General features: G+C 38.0%; 1 protein-coding gene across 1 annotated transcript in view; it reads right to left on the minus strand.

Annotated features, from left to right (window-relative positions):
- The window catches only part of ATAD2 (ATPase family AAA domain containing 2), a 57,390-nt gene that overhangs the window by 29,270 nt on the left and 7,423 nt on the right, over window positions 1–20,697 (minus strand). Inside the window, exons 4-17 of the mRNA XM_090040586.1 lie at window positions 19,500–19,653; window positions 18,140–18,242; window positions 17,318–17,408; window positions 13,836–13,946; window positions 12,661–12,778; window positions 10,787–10,900; window positions 9,470–9,578; window positions 8,875–8,990; window positions 6,911–7,085; window positions 5,974–6,062; window positions 3,605–3,764; window positions 2,343–2,433; window positions 1,419–1,733; window positions 1,016–1,139 (exon numbers count right to left, since the gene is read on the minus strand). Coding sequence (XP_089896712.1) covers window positions 1,016–1,139; window positions 1,419–1,733; window positions 2,343–2,433; window positions 3,605–3,764; window positions 5,974–6,062; window positions 6,911–7,085; window positions 8,875–8,990; window positions 9,470–9,578; window positions 10,787–10,900; window positions 12,661–12,778; window positions 13,836–13,946; window positions 17,318–17,408; window positions 18,140–18,242; window positions 19,500–19,653 — 1,870 coding nt within the window. The remainder of the gene's footprint in view (window positions 1–1,015; window positions 1,140–1,418; window positions 1,734–2,342; window positions 2,434–3,604; window positions 3,765–5,973; window positions 6,063–6,910; window positions 7,086–8,874; window positions 8,991–9,469; window positions 9,579–10,786; window positions 10,901–12,660; window positions 12,779–13,835; window positions 13,947–17,317; window positions 17,409–18,139; window positions 18,243–19,499; window positions 19,654–20,697) is intronic.

Raw genomic sequence — 20,697 nt, forward strand, 5'->3', positions numbered from 1 at the left:
CAGAAAAAGTAACAAACAATTCAGTAGCATAACTTACAGGTTACAGTAAGGACTTAATATTACTTCCATCACTGATGTATTGTTATTTAGTTCATCTTTCCACACATTTTTTGATACAGGCAACAAAACTCCCTCCAGGTTTGAAAGAAGTACTGTTTTTTGCAACCATAATTATCACACTACAGTTGATATATCACAGTGCTGCTTAGCCTTTTGACTCTGCAAGCCAGATGAAGGGTGCAGTACTAGCCTGTGGGCCAGAATACACCCCACATGCTGGGATTCAGGCCTGGGTCACCCAATCCAGCATGACTGCATCCAGCCCACGGGCCTCCCCATGGGTCCAAAAATTTGTCAGCAGGGGAGCATTGCCCCTACTTCTGTGCTGCCAAATTTGCAGACCAAAGGGAGCCCCACAGGCTGGATGATACATGGGGGCCAGATATGGCCTGCAGGCCATGGGTTGGACACCCCTGATGTATCAGACTCTAACCTGACAGGTCTTTAAGTTTAGTAAATAAGAGAATTTCCCCAGCCAGCATAAAGAGATTTGGGTAAAATAACAGACCGTGCAAACCAAATTAAGATTCCACAATAAGATGACTTTTCAATCAAGTGTTTTTGTGACAATCACTTAATTTAACTGCATAGTTTGAAAGAAAGAGAGAATCATTGTCAAAATAAGCAACTAATTATACAATTACAAGCAAAGAAAAAATCTTCTAGTTACAGTAAAATTATTGTTTTCAAATATATATGCTGGACCTTAATATTCATCCACACACTTCAAGAACTCTTTTGCCTTTCATCTGGTGATCTCCCTTGAAGGAGAAGAGCCTTTTTCCCTAAATTCGAGCAGTTGTTGTTAGGTATTTAACTACAAGTTTACTTTCTTGCTTCTACAGTAGCCTTGTTTATTTTTGTCAAAGATTAAGTATGCACACATACACTCACACCCCCTGTAACTAAAAACAGCAGCAGTCTGAATTTACTTGCAAGACAAAAAAATGTTCACCTGTTGAAATTGAGGAAATTTTCTTTCCGCTTAGGTGTTTTTTGAAAAAGGTCATCTTCAAACATTGAAGGGGACTCCTCATCACTGTACGTTAAACCATTTTCTAAAATATGATTTCCAACATCTGAAAAAAACCCAGTAGAATTGGTCATTTCTAAGTCGCTGTATTCTCCTGCTTGAAGCAACCACATTTCTCAATAAATGGCCAAAACATGAGATTCTCCGATTCCTATTAGATCACCACCACCTTCAGTTTTGCCTCAGTGAATCATAGGTCTGCTACAATATGGTAATTTCCAAGCTCTTAGACTTCCTAATTGTGACACACAAATTACAAGTTTCGCTGCAGCAGAACTAGTAAAAAATTTAGAATACCTTAAAAATATTACAAAGGAATCTTTACCTGATTTTTGTCTTTTACTTAATCCAAGCTCTGTATGTGGAAAAACTCTGTTTAAGGCCTCTAAAATTTTGTGAAGCGTGTTTTCAAGCAGGGGTTTTGAAACAGGTGAGAGTGCTTGACTGGGCGACGTAACAGCCCTCTGAGAAGCGGGTACAGTCTTTTGCATAGCCACAACAAAATCCTTAGCTGTTATTTTAATAGAAGAGATATCCAACTGCAACTTCTCACTGCTAGTGTATATTTGAGGATAACGTCGACGTAAAGCGCACAAAGCAGCTTCAGCACATATGGACTTAATATCTGCACCACAGTATCCTGTGATTGAAACAAGTTCATTTAGTTCCAACATTCTCAGACATCCCAAAAGACGGAAAAACAGCATGAACAAAGCTAGAGCACCAAAGTTCCTCACTTAGCAGAGACAAAAACAAAAACACAAGCAAAACTATTCGTCTTTTTGTGAGAAAAAGGATGGGAAAAGTCTCATTCTTCTAAGACACATGAGTCACCAATACACGAGTGGGTAACAACTCTGTCTGTGCTGATTCTCAGCGATTTAAACAAGGTCCTGGAAAACATAGGAGTTTTGCTCATAACAAAGTTGGGTCTTTAAACTGACCAAACTGCATTAAAATCACCTAAAACCAGATATTCTTCTAGCAAGGGGTGAGGGTTCATGACAGTGATTACAGAGAAAGTTCTTTATTTCCATTAAATGGATCCTCAAATGTTATAGCGGACAAAAAAAAAAATTGCTATAATACTTCCTTTAGTATTTAGCTTTTAGATAAGATTATTTTTATTTATTTAATTTTGTTAGTCACGTATTCATCTTGAGAACTCTGGCTCTCTTATCTTACCAAAGGAATCAGAACTCGTGGTAGAGGTGACATCTTTTATTAGATCAACTAGATTTTTGCTTACCAACACATTTTTCTGCCAATTCTTCAAGAAAAGTATCCAACGGCTTAGGATTCCAGTCTCTTGTGTGAATCTTGAGGATCTCTTTTCTAGCCTAGGAATAATTTTTTTTTTTTAAATAAACACATATTACCCACTTGTTCTTCCTGAAAAAATTGTTTCAGTTAAGGTGACAGCAATATAAATCACTTCTTGTTTTAACAAGATAATTTTAATATTCTAGGAGTATAACTTTCTGTACTTTTCAACAAATTGAAGATGTTAAATTTATATTAAATGACCCCCTGGGAGAAAGTGTACACAATTTAAAAATATTATAAGCATTTAAGGCTCCTGAGGGCAGGGGGAAGGGAGTATTCTCTCTACAATTGTACTCCTTGTGATCTTGGAAGAATCAACTCCATTTCCAACTAAAGCTTGTGACAAATTTTCCTTTAGGAAAGCTCGTAAAATAGGATCAGGCGTTTAAGTTGAGACACACTGGTCCAATCTAGTTATTTCTTTAAAATTTTAATTCTTAATTTAAAAGCCTTTCTTTTTTTAGACGAATGGGAACACATGTCCTATGCAACAACAGCATAGGAGCAGCAGACTGCGTTGAGCAGACTGCTACATGAGCAGCAGACTGCGTTGTTGCTACTGTGCAGTCATTTAGTATTTGCTTAACCAAGTACTAAATACCTACACAGTAACCAGTGGTACTGCGCAGTACCGTTGCTTCACGGGTTTTTTTTTAAGATTCTAATGCACAGTAGCAGCGAGTTAGGGCACAGTAGCTCAGTACTACACAGTAGCATGACTGTCATGGTTTGTACCCAGTGATGCTACAGCATCGTAGCAACAAGCTATGGTGCAGTAGCTCATTGCTACTGAATTGTAGCACCTTGTGTAGACGCACTCAATATCAACAAATACTGTTCGCCAAAACATTATCCTGAACTAGCAAATCCACAAGGATTATCCTCTTCTTTTTCCCCAATTGAGCCTGTCTAAGATTTGCACTTCCTGAAGTAGTTCCTGGATCTATATCAATAAATTACATAAATTACACTAGGCAATTTTGACAACAGCTATGCTCTCTTAGTACAGTGTTTACCTTATGCAAACATTAGTACATTACCTCCTGGATACCACTCTATTATGTTAGTTGTGAAGCACGTCCCCCCCAAGTAGCCACTCCTGAGCATCTTTTCATTAAACCATAACACCTAGACTCAGTACAAAATTTTACACCTTTAATGCTAAAGGAGAATTGTAGTTCTTACCTCTTTATCTGGCAAGGTGAAAAGGAATTCTCTATCAAAGCGTCCAGGCCGTCGTAAAGCAGGATCTATTGAATCTAGTCTGTTGGTGGCTCCGATCACTACAATCTCTCCTCTGCTATCTAAACCATCCATAAGTGCAAGTAGCGTAGATACAATAGAACTAGGGGGGAAAAAACGTTATTTCATGTTAGCTGCTCAAACTTATTACATTGTGCATAATCACTTAAGATTCAGACAAGGAATCAAACACCAGTGTTAGGTGAAAAGCACGGTTCCTTTGGTAATATGTTTTATGGGACCAACTGCATATTTGGGAGACATGTTAACCAAATTGTTGGCCATTAACTGTCCTCATGTCTCAGAAAGTAGCAGGTACACTTTAAGCGAAATACCAAGATACATACATGCCATTGTTTTAATGACAAATGCAAGCGAAAACAGGCTGTAAACTGTGGAGTAAAGAGAAGTCATCAGAAGCAGCTTCAAGACAAGAGAAGGGCAGCTGGTTAAACAATCCAATAAAAAAAAAAAATTCAAAAAGGAAAAGGTGAAAGGGTAGGGGATTATTACCTATAGATTAATTGAGCTAAACTGGAATTGACTTAAAAAGGATGTACTTATTTACTTAAACTAATATAAAAGACAAATAGAAGCAGCAAGGGCCACTGCACGAACACCAACTTATCAGAACACTCCTGGTAACAAATCTGAAATATACATGTTTTCCAAAGCCCTAAACTTCTGCAGGGACTGAAGATCTGACAAAATATTAATATATGTGGAGAAGTGGAAGAATTCTTTGGTCAACTTCACCTGAAATTCTTCTACAACCAGGACAGGACCACTCTGGCCACCCTGTCACCAGATACTGAGAAAACAAAACAGCAAAAAGCCATTTGACTAGACACCCTCCAGCAGACAACCATACCCTGAATCACTTCCTTGACTGCTTTAGAAAAAGGTTACCAGGGAATTCTCAGCAAACAAACGCAACACCACAGCCTCCCTCCTTTGAAAAAACCTGTATTCTCAGATCCAACAACAAAATAGTAATCAAAACCATGAAACAAAAGGAGGAACCACACACCTTCAATCACACAAAGGCTATATCAGTCAAGCTAACAGATAACTCTGACACACCAACTATTAAAAGGAACTTAGAGAAGACACTATACCAATATTCAAACTGAACTCAAAAGAGGTCATCAAATAGTTTATAGATCAGCTTCAAGAAAAAACTTAAAACTAACCCTCAAGTCCCCAACCCAGAAACATTTCACAAGCTCCCTAAGATACTAGAGATGTAGATATTGGTCCATATTGGATCAGCACTGATAAGGGGAAAATTAACTATGCCAAAAAGCTAAGCTAACGTCTCTCCCAACCACTGTTGGTAGTACAAGATGCTACCAAAGAAGCCTTGTTTCTTGCATGTTCCCTGGACCAAAGCTACTCAGCACACTTCCCTCATTTTGTCAGTTTCAGTAAGCTGTTCAATAAAGATTGTTTCTTTGAGAAAAGCACGCAAAAAAACTTAAATGCACAACCACAACGGTCTTGAACCTTCAGTTGCTTTTGCCAGTTTCTGTTCTGAAAGTACAGAACGGCATTGGGATAGACTATCAGGACCCAGATGTCTTAGTGTTACTTTTTCATCAAGCAAGAAGCAATTGACAGTGCTATAGAAAGGATACTCCTCTTCTTTCTCTGTACTTTTTGGATAGAGATGCAAACAGTTTAGATGAGAGGTGGATATAGGGGGGAAACTTCTAATTTTCTCATTTTAGGAAACCATGACAGCATCAACACCCTTTAACAAAATCCAGTGATGAAGAAAGCATGCACTTTATGTACATTAGATTTCAAGGCTGGCAACCCACTAGGTTCAAAAGAACCCATTTAGTCTTCTCAGCATTTTTTCAGATGGCACAGAGACTGCAAACATAATTGTGCTCATTTACATTTGCAAGACTAAAGATTTTTTTTCTTTTTCCTATAAAGTTTTGTCTCATTACAAACACAAAGTGTAACATTTTCTTTTAAATACTTTCATTTGGTCCGCAAACATTACATGAGCCTATTATTCATTTATGATGTGAAAACGATAACACCAGCAAATCCACTAGAAAAGCAAATGGACAGGCTGGAAATATGATTTCATTTAGAAAGTTGTACTGGAGAATATAAGAAACTCAAATCGGAAAATTAAATCGAATCATACTGACCTTGGTACCAGTGCAAACTCTAATTACCTGCAATACACTGCTCAGATACGTGGGTGCCTCCTCCTACAAAAAAGTCTGTGCCTTCTCCCCTTCAGACCATCAGGAATATTATGTTAAAAAGAAGAAATTGTCAAAGTGCAATACCTGTGAATTTGGTCTTGTCTACTTGATCGTACAGGAGCCAGACCATCTATCTCATCAAAGAAAATGATTGAAGGCCGCATCTGATATGCCTAAAACAACAACAGGCTCAGAAATACTGGAAGTGTGTGAAATGTAGTATCACATCCAAAAAACCCACCCCACCTTCATTTAAAAAAGTCATCATTGCAAATGTTAAGCCTTCAAAAGTTAGAAAGTTCCCAAATCAAGGTTGCATGAACATACTTTTTGATGAAAAAGAGCCAAAACAAGTGCCACTACCCCAAGATAATAAAACCAGAAATATTATATCATGTACCTCTCTCTACAAAAAGTCATCAGAAGATGTTTTAGATCAGGAGCAGTGACCGCTATTTTTTCAGTTAACCGAGTAATTAGAACAAGTTAAAATGTTGTATATGAAACCACCACTTGGGGTGCAGGGTGTTGTTGCCTATAGGTTTTTAATGACTTCAGAAGAAAGCAGGATTCCCAGGTCTTGAAGTTACAGGTTCTGGAGGCAAACATGCTTAAGTAGTGGGTCTTGCCCTCAGATTGTTTATTCCTCTCTCCCCATATCCTCAATCCTTTCCTGGCTCCTGTAACTTTTCCTTTTCTCACCTCTCTCCTGTGCCTAAAGTTCCAAGCCCAAGCTCCATAGTGTGGAGATACCTGGACTACTCAGTGAGAAGGTACAATATTTTTCTTTTTTTCTAAGTTATAGAGAAAACCCCCACATTTCCTTGCAATCCCTTTCTATGAAAGACTGATTTTTTTTTATTGCAACTTCAAGCTTTTTTTTTTTAAGACACCCAGATGTGTAAAAATTCTTAACGCATTAAAATGTGGCAAAATTTTAAACAACTGAAAGCAAGGCCTTATGACAAGCATTATGAAACCATAAACTATGGATGCTACTAGCAGTAAGCAGTACACTTACCTGATCAAATAACAATCGGAGCTGTCGTTCAGATTCTCCCACCCACTTACTCAAACAATCAGCTCCTTTTCTCATAAAGAATGCTACTCTCCTATCACCCTGACTGCATTCGTTAGCAAGTGCTCTGGCCACGAGGGTCTTTCCAGTACCAGGTGGACCATAGAACAGACAGCCTCTGCAAAATACATGAATTTCCATGTTTCAGTTAGGATACCTTAGGAAGGAATGTATTTTCAAGAGCTCAAGTAACAATCAATATGCAGGGTAAAGGGTAAACGAATAATCAAAACGTGTCCAATTTAGCATGGACACAAATACACACTTTTATTTAGCAAAAATATGTTATGATCTATGCAACTTTAAAAGCCTGAAGATATTGCTACTCTTAACTAGTAGAGGGGTGTTAAATACATGGCCCACAGATCAGCTGGCACACCAGGGAATTTGGGGGCTTGGGTAGCAGTGGGTATGGCCTACTGCAGAATTCAGGACTCTGTTAGAACTGGCCATTGGCAAATGAGTGGGCGAGGGCTGTGCTGACAAGCCACTGCTTGCCCTGCAGATCTAACCCACCAGGAGTCCTGCAGTCCAGATCTGACCAGAGCATAAGCACCCTGATCAAGTCTAAGCTTTCTATATTACAAAGGTCTTAGTATTTCGCCAATAAGAAGAAATTATTTTCCCTATTATACATGTACACATTGGAACCAATCCAAACAGACAAGTTTAAAAAAAAAGAGAGAGAGAGAGAGAGAGAGAGAGACAGAGATCATCCTTATTTTACAAAGTAAGAAACCAAGAAACAAAAAAAATTAAGTGATTTGCTAAATGAAGATGTAACTCAAGGTCCAGTTTAGTGCTCTACACAGGATTTCTTCAGAAATTGAAGTTCCCACTACTACAATACCTGCACAACATTCTCTTATTCATCTGTGATGAACTAGTAAAATAGACTGCTCTCTCACAATGAAAGCTACAGACAAGGTCAGCCCATAGTAAATGACATTACCATGAAAATAGGGATGCTCAAGCTATGCCCAACACCAAGACCCATTCAACAAAACAGATCCAGTGTGTTACAAAGTCAAGAGGCCTTTGCAGATAATTGACAATTCTAAATGTTAGTAAGTCAGATACCATTAAGAGAAATTTAGAAGTAATTTTAAAGAAAACCACAAGACTTGTTACTTGTAAAACTTAATCTTTCATTTTCAGAAGTCTAAAGTTACATTTCAGTAGGTTTCTACTGAGTTTTTGCCTACACAGTTCTACCTGAGCAGTCACCTTGCTGGGGTCACCTGACTCCACCCCAGCTCTCTTTCCTGCAGGGGACTAGACCTGATGATCTTTCAAGGTCCCTTCTGGCCTTACAATCCATGAATCTTTGCTTTATATACAGTGGAAAAATGGAGCTCTCCTACTTATATTTGTTTCATGTGCGCAAGTCATATGCCAATACGTTCCCAGCTATTACAATATGCTCAGTAAAAAAAAAAAAAAGTCTCATTAGTACAAGCATCTATTATTATATTCTAGTTTTAAACACATAGCCAAAATAGATGCGAAAGGTGGAGCTTATTTTGCTCCGTTAACAAACTGTATTACTAATACTCTAACCACATATTAGAATTTATATATGGGCAGGGTGGGAGGAAATCAGATCTTCACACTTGAAAATAAGTTTGTAGATGTGAAACACTGTCTCCATCTATAAATTGATCATATTTAGCATGGAAGTCAAGTTAGAATACAGAAACTGGAATTGCTATTTTTATCCAGGTCACTTTTCATATTCGTATATTCTTATTTTAAAACAGATGCCTTGACTATGCACTACCCAAATCTTGAAATGACCTACGCTTAGGATTGATCTGTTCCGATAAGGTCTAAAGACACTTAAAATGAAAAATTCTCCTGGAAACAGAAATACAAATCTTCAAATTCTAATAAATTATATATATTACCTTGGAGGTTGAATTTTGAATCTCTCAAACACTTCTGGATAAAGGAGTGGAAAAACCACCATCTCTTTCAGAGCTGAAATATGGGTAGAGAGGCCACCAACACTATCAAATCGTACCTAAAAAGGAATAATTACATATATGTGTTTGTCATGTTACACACACACACACACCACCAATATACTTCACACATGTCAAAAAAGGCTAAATTGCAATTTCTGAGCAATCACATGTGGATAGCACTATTTTCCTCCCCCTTTTCAATTCAAAGTTTGATGGATAAAGGTGCATAGTTGTTTGCAAAAAACTGAGGACTGGATTGCTGGGCCCAAAGGTCTGGAATTTGAGTGCAGTATTTAACATACTGCAAATCTCAACAGCAATACTACACCAAGGATCAAAGAACAGAAGAAAGAAAAAAAACATTATGTGCGGCTACAAAAGAAAACACTTCACATTCAAAGTAATTTTGAAGTAGGGTGAAGAATAGGTTGTGCACAAAGGTAGTTGTAAAGAGATAATTATAGGTAACTTAATAAAGGTTTTCCAAAGAATGAAAGAAATTTTGTTCACAGTATTTGAAACATAAAACACTCACTGAACAATCTATTTGCATTGGATCAACATCAGCCAGACTTGCTCCAATTTTCATTCGATCTTTGTGAACTCCCTTTAACTCATCTTTTCGAAAGTTAAGTGGAAGGCACCTGGTTTGCAAGGCAAGGAGAGAGACCGAGAGAACCCCAGGTAAAGTAAAGTAAAGTACAAATAGTTTATTGGGAAAACAACACAAAAGTTTGTATACGTCTGCAATAAGAGTAAATCACTAAGAGTGAATTTTGCTAATAAAACTGAATTAGATTCATAACATCCAAGTGTCAATACAGGAAAAAATACCATGCCAGACATTTCAAGTTATTAAAATATTTTAACACAGTTAAATCACTTTACCTTTTGAAGGTGCAGCCTTCAAAAAGCCCATTCCATTGAAAGTGCAGCCAACAAAAAGGTGATTTACCTTTTGAAGAAGCACCTTCAAAAAGCCCATTCCAAGGTCTTATGCTTTAAATTAGTTTGGGTACTTTTGAAAATTTCAGCCCTAGGGAATTGGTGAGAACTGCAATAACTGACTTAACTCCTTATTTCACATTTGCATATTGTGACCCTACTTTAGTATTTTAATTATGAAAGCAATTCTTCCAGTAATTTAAATACGAAGCTTCAAGTAAAGAGACAGTAATGCAAGTGCTTCCTGTTTCCATGGTTTACTGTGAACCCATGTAACCTGTCCAGCAAGTCTGGAACTGCTACTCCATCCCAAGCATTTTTGTCTGCACAGACCGTAGGAAATCTCCGAATTTTACTTATATTCTAACTTTATGATATCCTACAGAATCTTGAATGCAATCATTCATAAAATTGCCATTAAAGGAATGCCATCCTTTTTGAAAACTACAGCAACCACCTGCCTGAAACTTTTACATCCATTACAGTTAGACTTGACAATAAAAAAAAAAGAACATTGTAACAAAAAAGAAAGTTATAACAACCCCCCCAAACAAACTACTATTGTTTTTAAACCAGTTTATATTTGCATCTTATAATACTTTGTATACCACTACTTCACCTTTGATAAAAGTACCATTTTAAAACAGATCAGAAAAGAATGTGCATTTTCATGAGGGAACTGAAAAAGCTTGGTTCATGCTGCTTAAGCAAATTTAAAAAAAAAAAAAAGCAGTTTCTGACGGACTTCTAGAATCAGCTCCAAGTTCACAGGTTCCTTTTAAACTCAAAAGTACTTACAGATGTGGCTACTTAGGAGTCTGTTCTGTAAGAATTAAGAGACTACTGCTTTATTTACATGCAGATTTTCTCTTATGGGCCAGGGGAGGAACTACTTAATGGCACAAACCTCCTTAAAGTTCTGTTACGGCTGCGCTTCTTACGCCTCTCAAAACGTTCTTCATCATCAGAAGAGGAAGAGGAGGAGGACGTAGAATCGCTGTTATGGATTGCATGTTTCCGTCTGTATTTATTGTAATTATTTAAATAAAAACAGCAAGAAATGTCACAATTTAGTCACCTTAACACGTTAAAATAAAAAGATGCTAATTGTTCATTCCCACATGGCAGAAAACTGGTATGTAAGGCAGTTTCTCTCTTTGTGGTTTTTTCCCCCCTTACCAGTTGCATCCTTATTTGCAAGGGGGGAGGGGGAAAGAGAGCGCATTCCTCACTGAACAAAAAAATAATGTCCTAGTGACCTAGTGAGTTAAAATGTTTAAAGTAGGTGATGTTCTACAGCCAAAATTTCAAACATAATTTCTAATGTTAATTGACAGACTGATTTTCAGAAGACACCTTCTCTAATCAAGACCCAAGACATCTAAAATTGGAACATCAAAAAGTTACTAATCACTTTTGAAAATTCTGGCCAAGATACTTATACTCAACAGTAGGTGCAATGTACCTGAGCAGGATGTGAGGACAAGCTTTATTTTGCTCAGTAGTGACACCATGCAGATAAGGTTTTTCTGTGCATCAAAATTATGTACTTTCATCTTAACATTTTATAATTTCACTGAAAAAGATGCAGACAGCAAATTATCCTGGGTATGTATTTTTGATTTCTCTATAACATTCTTGTATATGTCTTTGTGACATATCCACAACTTCAGGATAAAAAAATATATATATATATTTAAGCTAACTCCAAACATAAGTTTGAAAAAAAAAAAACAACTGTGTGTACACACTTAGTAAAAAAATATTTTTTTTACTTAAGTTTGGAGTTATATTGCATCATATATGAAACTTCACACACAGATGCTAATTAGGAAGTCCAAAGAGAATAGTATTATGAAATACCTCTAATTATTTGAAAGTAAGTCAGATCAACCATAAGGCTTTTATAACTCTCCTCTGTAAGGCAAGTTTTTAAAAGGAGCATAGAAGTGTCAAGCTCTACTGATGGATTTGCCTCTGTTTATTTGCATCTAAACTTATTTATTTTGAGGGCTTTTACCAAGACCAGTGCTACAGGAAAAAGGAGTGGAAGAAAAAAGTCATCCCAAGAGAACTCAGTTCTGTGCCCAAGATCTGTGCTCCAACAGTACTGCTTCAGTGTTGAGTCGAACAATGGCAACAAGATCTTGCAGTCCTGTAAATACTATGGCCAAGTTACTATGTACAGACATACATGTTGTAAAGGGCAGTGACACTAGTATCAAGCAATCTATCAGTGAAAAATCCTGTGCACTACAGAAACATTGCAACTTAAAATAATTGCATGTTAAGTGCTTTTTTGTAGAGGAAGAACAAATACTGACAATTAACTCCAGTTACCTGAGCTGCAAACCAGACTCTCTCTCTCTTTTTGTAGTCTAAATATTGATACAATTAAGAGTTACATTGACTCCTGTTTTCTTTAAATCTTGTCCACAAAAAGAAAATTTTCACTTAATATCAGTTATATGGCAAACTAAAGTTTGCATTATTCGAACAACAATCACTTGGAACAAAGGGAAGTTTGACGGTTGCTTTAAAAATAAAAATTGCAAGTAAATTGAGCTTGAACTTCTCAAAAACAATGGTTCTAGGAACAAAGATATGCTTGAAGATTTTGAATCCCTGCTTTTAATAAAAAATGAAATGAACTATACCCATATAGTCAACAGCAATGTCTCCATAATTACTATCACCTTGGAAGTCATTTCAACTAGCATTTAACAGTGGGCCTGCCATGAACTTTGATGAATGAAAATAAATTACAACACATATACAAACCTTGTAAGTCTTTTACAGTAAGGGCTTCGTGGTCCTGCAGAGCTAAAAGAATATCGTCGTCTCACCGGGGATGGGGAGGATGGATAAAATAGCTTGGGCTTTCTTTGATGCCTGGGCTCTATTGAAAGAATGCATATTTTATTTGTAATAAAATACAAAGATCTAGTAAAACTATCTGAGCAAATGGCACAAAGAGCAAAAAATGTAAGTGAACTGGTGTCACCCCCTGCTTCTATCTGTTTAAGTATTATGACACACAGGAGAGAGTTAACTAGGATTAAGTTTCTTTTGTCAGCATATCCGGCTTGTTTAGATTTGCTTTTCAAAAGCAGTTCATGTATGATGTTTCTTAAAAGAAACCTGTACTACTGAACTGCAGTTGGCACCCTGATTTTGCTACTATTATTTCAAGAACATTTATTGTCAATGAAGATCTTAAAAAGCAATAGCAGACATGTAAAGAATTAATGTATTAGTAGCTTTCAAAATAGTTAAAAATTGTGATGCAAATTTTAACTCTTCAGTTACTGACATATGTATGGGTTGAATTATGCACCTACAGCAACGGCTTTGTTATCTGGCACCCATGAAGAATGGGGGTACTGGATAACCAAATATGCCAGTTACCTGAGAGGCCCAAACAAGTGTCTTTGCCTGTTTGGGCCGCTGCTCCTCCTGGTGCACCACCACCCCTCCCTGGTGTCATGTGCTGGGGACAGGGAGAGGGGCCCTGCTTTGCCCAGGATCATGCGGGGTTGGCAGCATAGGCAGCTTTGCCCAAGGTCATGGGGGCTCAGTGAAACCCATGGTGGGCACTTCCAGTTTCACTTTCAGCATGTTGACTAGCATGCTGATTAATGGAACATACCCGTTTCTAAGGTGCCAGATAACGTGGCTTTTACTGTATGTTTGTAAAATCACACCATGTCAACATGGTATTTTAAAATACAGCAGTTAAATTTATTTTGGACAGATAAGTGTATCAATAATTAAAGCAGGCAGAGTAAAGTAATGAGCACACTGAGTGGCAAGACAGTGGAGAATAAGTGAAGTTAGAGACTTCTAAAGTAAGAAGGGAAAAGATAAGAAAGAGATGGTTTATTTCAAGAAATGACAGTGCCCACGGCCAACCACAGACAAGGGGGAAAAAAATTAAAATCAGACATGCAACTTACTTTCCATTGGGGCTTGATAGCGTACAACTGTTTTCCTTTGTCTCAGGTCATAGCGCTTCTGATTATCTTCTCCATCATCATCTTCTTGGTCTTCACCTTCTTCTGACGACTCTATAAATGATAAAAGACCTACTCTTAGTTTAATGAGAAAAAGAGCCCCAAGTCATTGTATTATTACATATACTATGAACAACACCAATTTGATTTAACACAGTTTTGAATAAGCTTAGCTTACAAATGACAGAAATTCTCTGTGTATATTTAAAACATGCAAAGGATTAAAATCAGTTATGATATGACTGGGACCCAGGAGTTAGAATGAGTTGCACTAAATTCATAGCTCACTGTTGTATTCACTACAGCACAGAGCTGGAAAACTGCAGAACCCAAAGAACAACTTACAAGGGAGATATCCCAGGAAAGGGAAAATCAGTGGAGAAGGATGTTCACAGGTGCACTGGGTGAAATCATGGCTTCACTGAAATCAGTGGCAAAAACATCACTGGCTTCAAAAGGCCAGCATTTTACCCACTGCTATTTGTTTTAGGTGACTATTTTTTAATGCAATGACATGTTATTACTTAAAAAAAATTACTTCTGCTAACTCTAAGATAATTAAGAAAAAATAAATGTAGTTATTATTGCTACATAGTATAGGACTAGGAGTCTGGAAATGTGAATTCTATGCCTAAGTCTGCCATAGACTACATTTGTGACAACAAAAACACCACACAATTTGCAACTCTATGCCATAAAGCATGGGTGCTGAACCTTAGGCCCATGGGCCAAATCCAGCCTGCACAGCCACAGCATCTGGCCCATGAGGATCCCCACAGGTCGGAAAAATTTGGCAGTGGAGGAGTGGTAGAAGCTCCACACCACTGGATCCAGCCCGGTCTGGGCCACTGCCACACAGCAGGATCAGGGCCAGCCTCCTCCCTTCTCCATGTCTGGATTAGGCCAGGCTGCTACCCATCCCCCCTCAACCTCTGAATCTGGATTGGGGTCAAGCTACTCTGCCTCACATGTCCAGATAGGCACCAGGCCACTCCCCAACCCAGTGGATGGATCAGGGTTGGGCTGCACACCTCCCCAGACAGGTCACCCTGCTGCAACCGTCCTGCATACCAAATTAAGACCACTGGCCAGATATGGGCCACAGACTAACCTGGCACTGCCCATCCAACCTGCAGTGCAAGAGGTTGGATAACACTTCCAGAGAGAAGAGGGAGATATCTACTAAGCATCTACTTTTTAGACACGATGGTCAGTATCCAGAATGGTAAAATACAGACCATGTTATACAGGAAACAGACAGACCAACATACATATCTGTACAGAACCAGCAATCACTCCAAACACACCAAGAAAGCTGTAATGTACAACCAAGCCCTCAGATACCACCCAACTTGCACTGAGAACACCCAGGATTGTCGCCACGCTAATCTTAAAAACGGTTTTCATTCAACAAGGACACTCCTCCAGAGAGAGAGAATGCACATTTGAAAGAGCCACCCAGATACCACATGAAGAACTGCTGCAGTACAAAAGAAACCCCTCCACAAAATCGCGCACTACTGGTTACGACATATCACCCCTGCCTTGAACCCATACAGGAAATTCTCAAACAACTGCAACCAGTACTAGAAGGAGACCCTATTCTTAAACAGATCTTCCCAGACCCACCCATCCTAGCCTTCAAACAGGCACTGAACCTTGCTAATCTCAGAAGCAAAACTTCCTACAGCCCAGAACACACCAAATGGATGCAGACCATGCCATGACAAGAAATGCAAAACCTTGCCAACACATCACCTCCACCCCCACAATTACTACACCCCACAGAGCCATCAGCATTCTTGGATCTTACAGCTGCACCTCCAGAAACAATATACATCTCATCCAAGCCACCAAATGCCCCGATGGAAAACACATTGGAGGGACCAAACAACAACTGCGCACCAGAATGAATGCACACTGGAAATTTATCAAGGACAAGAATATCCAATTACCTGCGTGGGAACATTTCTCACAAGAAAAATCACTCTCTCTCCAATCTCTTAGTTCTAATCCTCAGAGGGAACTTACAAAACACTTTTCACAGATGAACCTATGAACTTCACTTCATCAACCTCCTGGATACAAAAAAAAATAAATAAAATCATGGACTAAATATAGACATTCAATTTATGACACATCATAACCTGCCTGACTCTCCAGGCACCTCTCCACTATTTACCTGCTACATTCATCCCCCTTCTCTCACAACCCTACTCCCCAGGCTGTCTCTCACTCAATTTACATCTTCACTGACTGCCCGCTTACATGCATAACAGCACAGCCTCTGGCTTCTTTACTATTCATTCCATCCAGGAGGAGCACACACCAACTGCAGATGCTTCCTCAGTCTGATGAGGGATTTTTAAACCTGAAAGCTTGTTAAGAAGTTTTTTCCCCCACAACTATTTAAGTTTGTTCAATAGAAGATATCAGATTCACCCAAAGAACCTTGTCTGCCTATTATTCTTATTGTAGTTGGTTAAAACAAATTTCCATCATCACATTAAAAATATTCTCCTAATAAAGGACTTAAACTGATAGATAAAAGTTATATACATTACCATCCATAAGAAATCTACCCACCCACTAACCAGTTAGTTTTCCCCACTTCCCTTTGGAAACACTGATATTTTTCACAGGATCCTGCAGATTCTACAATTCATGCTTTCCTTCCCATTCAGAGCTCTCTCTCCAAAAAATTCTCATAATCTCAATTACTCCATTTGTGAAGGGGAGAGAGAAGGAATCTCAGGCCACCAAATGAACCCAGAACATTACTGCAGAGTATCCTAACTTGTCACTTTGACCAAGTCTCTTCTCTCTGTTTCTCTCCACTAGCACCTTCTCTTCCTCACATCAAACCTAAGGTATTCTTCTTCAAAGCTGTACACAACCTGCCCGCAGTATTCCTGTCATCTCTCACTTGGTATCATGATACCAAGTCCTGCCTCTGTACCAAGTCTCCAACAGCCATATGTTCAATTTCCTTCTCAGCGGAGAAGAAAGCATTTAGATTCTGCTGACCTTTATTACTCAAATGGGGCTTTCCATAAATACCTAGGTACCTCTCTCTTTATTCTCCTTAAAACACTCTTTGCCAAGATTCTTACTACACAGACGCACGCTGCTTAGCTACTGATTTAGAAAATTTAGGCTAATAAAATACTGTCTGCATTATTTTCCCCACCCCATTTTCATTTGTCATCTCTTTTTTTTTTTTTTAATACTCTTCAGAGCAAAGACTCTTGTCTGTTTTTTTGCAGAGAGCCTATTACAATAGGAACTGCAGTTATGGGGCAAGATCCATGCAATAGGGTAATGAACAACAGTACATGAACATTTTTTTTCTGTACTGCAGATCACTTCAAACAGCAGATGTTTTCATTAAAGCACAGTAAAGAAACTTAAGACAAAACACTGACCTGCGCTGCCATCTTGGTTATCAGTAGTTTCTTCATCAGTTCTTTGAATCTCCCTTTTTTGCTTTCCTCGAGAGTACATATCAAGGTTTTCCTAAGTATGAAAAATATTGGGGGGCAGAAATCAGTAAGTTCTGCGGAAAAAAAATTAGACATGTATGTACTCCTCTGGAATGGATGGATGCCTTAGATACAGCAGTTATGTGGAGTGGGATCAGATCAGATCACATCTTTAAATTAATGGCTGCCAGGTACATGGCTTTGAATTTGCCAGGTGTGGGGAGCCAAATGACTCCCCCCAGCCCAGCACTTGCAGAAGCAGATGCCCAGCAGCCTCACTATGTCCTATACTATACCATTGTAACATTACGTTTTGAGAGAAAAAAATTGATTTGGATCTTGTTGCAAAAAGCATACTGGGCCATATTAATAAAAGTAATTGTTTCACTCTATAGCACTTTAGCACTAGTGAGGTCAGACTTGGAGAATGGTGTCCAGTTTTGAGCCCCACATGTCAAGAAAGATGTGGACAGATTGGAAAGAGTCCAGAAGGGAGCAACAAAAATGACAGGAAACTTGCAAAACATGATTTATGAGGAAAGGCTGAAAGACCTGGAATTATTTAGTCTGAAAAAGACTGTGTGGGGATTGGCTAAGTCTTCAGATGCTGAAAGAGTCATTAAGAAATCAATGTAGACAGACTATTCTCTGTGACAATAGAGAAGAATGGAAGTGGACTAAAATTAAATGAGTTGGCTGCCTAAAAGATGCACATCTAAAACATCTTTTTAGATATGCATCTACAATAATAGAATGAACAGATACCTCTTCTGCATCATTAAACACTCCAAGATCTTCCAAGTCCATCATTCTGCGTCTACGCATCTTCTTCATGTCATCCATTTTTTGCAAGACTGCTTCTGCAGTGCTGATATAAAGATTGTGACATGTGACTAAGAATACCATCAGTGAACATTTAAAATACCTGAAACAACTATTAATTATCAGGAAAGTATAAACTGATGCGCTTAAAATTACAGTCAAAATATTAGCTAGTTATTTAAAGAAAGAAGCTTAAAATAGTTTTTGGTGTTATACTTGCCCTTTGATCTCCCTAACAAGTTATACACATTTGGAATTATAGTTTATTTAAAAAGAAAACAAAAATCCTCTCATTGCTATGTAAAAAAATAAAATAAAATCTATAAACAACAGAAACCAAAAGTTTTTTCTTGGTTCAATTACAGTAATGTTAATGTTACTTTGTAAGAATTACGTTTCTGACTGAAAATTAGAAGTCAACAGCATCCCTCCCTCTCAGAAAAAAAAAAATATTTTCCCTTAGCAGTTGTTCTAAACCTCAAATTATTTCTTCATAACACTTGTTAGCTATATCCTTTAATTGCTGTTAAGTTTTGAGAATTTCCTGGAAAAAAGTGGCTGTGCAAAAGTGCCATTCCAGAACACCAAAAGCTCAGAAGCCAAAATTGAAGAAAGGATGAGGACTGATAGGTCACTAAATCAGTCAATTCCTCCTTTATCATCAAGGCTACAATACTGAAGAGAGCTGCACAACTTTCCAGGTGTGAAATTAAATCTATTCAGTTGTGAAGGAGATCCAGAAACAAAGAAACTGCTGTACTACAGAATCCCACCTGGATATAGCCTCTATTGATGTCTATGACAGTGCAGAACATTTAGGATCCCTGTATCAAGCAGCTCCATTATTCTTGGAGTGATTTACTCATATGTCAAACCAGATAGGAGATATGCAAGATTCAAGAGCCATCCAAGCATGGAAAAATCCCTATTATTTACAATTAACAGCAAAGAAGGAATTAAAAAGATGGATGGCACAGCCATTTTATAACCTTGGCTCTGAACACCTTATGCTATGAGTTGGCATTGTGTAGCCCCATTGGTAATGAATCCTAGCAGACCAGGAACTTCAGCAGTACATCAAGGCATATACATTCCCTATGTAGGAATATGCAAAGAATTGCTACAGTAAATTTAGCTTTAGCAAACATTTTTAATAATTAAACATTTTTGATGTTGCCTCTAGTGCAGGCAATATTGAAGAAAAGAAAATCCCTGATTAACAAAGCATATCATTCTATGACATGCTTAGAGGTAAGTCTCTAGGAACTGTTTAACCTACTTTGCAGGATAGAACAACACTCACTTTGTTATAAGTTTGTCAAACAATACAGATTGGTTTGTAGTACTATATCGGCTTCGCCTAATTCGGCAGCTGCGACGGACCTCCACATCTCTGCTCTCTTCATGAACTTGCTCTGCCGCTGTCACCTCTGCTCTGGTCTTCAGTGATCTGGTGACTGAAATTACTAAAATTTCTAGATGTCTAATATTAATTAATACACTGCCCCCCACGCAATATGCAAAATAATCTTGCAAAAAAATCCACCAGCTTTGAGCTTTTGTTTAATTACAAAATTAGAGTTACTTAATTTTGAATTAAAATGCAATAAGCTTTATATTGTATTTATACATGTTCAAATTCTCTATTCAGAAAGCATCTATGGAGAAGTCGTTTAACAGTTTTGAAAACTGATCTGGTATAACTAAGTGTGCTTGTATTTCAGGGCATGGGTCAGCAACTTTTTGAAAACTGGAACATTCCTTTGCTGTGGGTTGCAAGTCTCAACCCCTCCCCCTGCAGCCAGGATAAGCCCAGACACGGTAGGCCAGCGAACTCCACAGCAGATGGACATGCTTCTGAGTGGATGGGCAACATGGTGCCACCTATCTCCTGGGCCAGACTGGACCTTCACGGGCTGGATCTGGCCTGCAAGCTCTAGATAGCCAACCTCTGCTCTACGCAAGAGTTCAAGGCAACCTTTGTTCTAATTTATTTTACTGAAATAAATATTCCTATAATTACAAATAAACACAAATTACAATCCTATAGGTTTTACAGTCTACTCTTAAGATGTTTTCATTCATTTTACTACCATGCAAATAATTTTAAATATTTGTATTAAGATATTTGTAAGCAGCTACCTGACCCGGGCGTCTTAAGTTTGAGACACCGTGATTCTCTTAACATTTTCAATACAGTGAAGTTCTCTCAAAACTAAGCACCTGAAAAATGAGTATCTGAAGTCGCTTTCCAAAAACTGGACCAGCATTCAGGCACAGCATCAATCACTACATTTCTGGGATCTTCACACTAATGCTTGTTATTAAAATGGAAAGGAAAGGAAAGGAAATGGCTACTACTAGACCATAGTTAATGTGGCATATATTTAAAAAAATGGAAAATAAAAGATACTTAAAAAAAATCTTTGATTGCTAAGCTGAAACCTAGTTCAAATGTAATTATTAATAATATACTTTAAGCAAATCAGAAGCAGATTGCA

The sequence above is a fragment of the Crocodylus siamensis genome, chromosome 3 (genome assembly GCF_052110815.1).
Source record: "Crocodylus siamensis isolate JL-2025a chromosome 3, ASM5211081v1, whole genome shotgun sequence".
NCBI lineage: Eukaryota > Metazoa > Chordata > Crocodylia > Crocodylidae > Crocodylus > Crocodylus siamensis.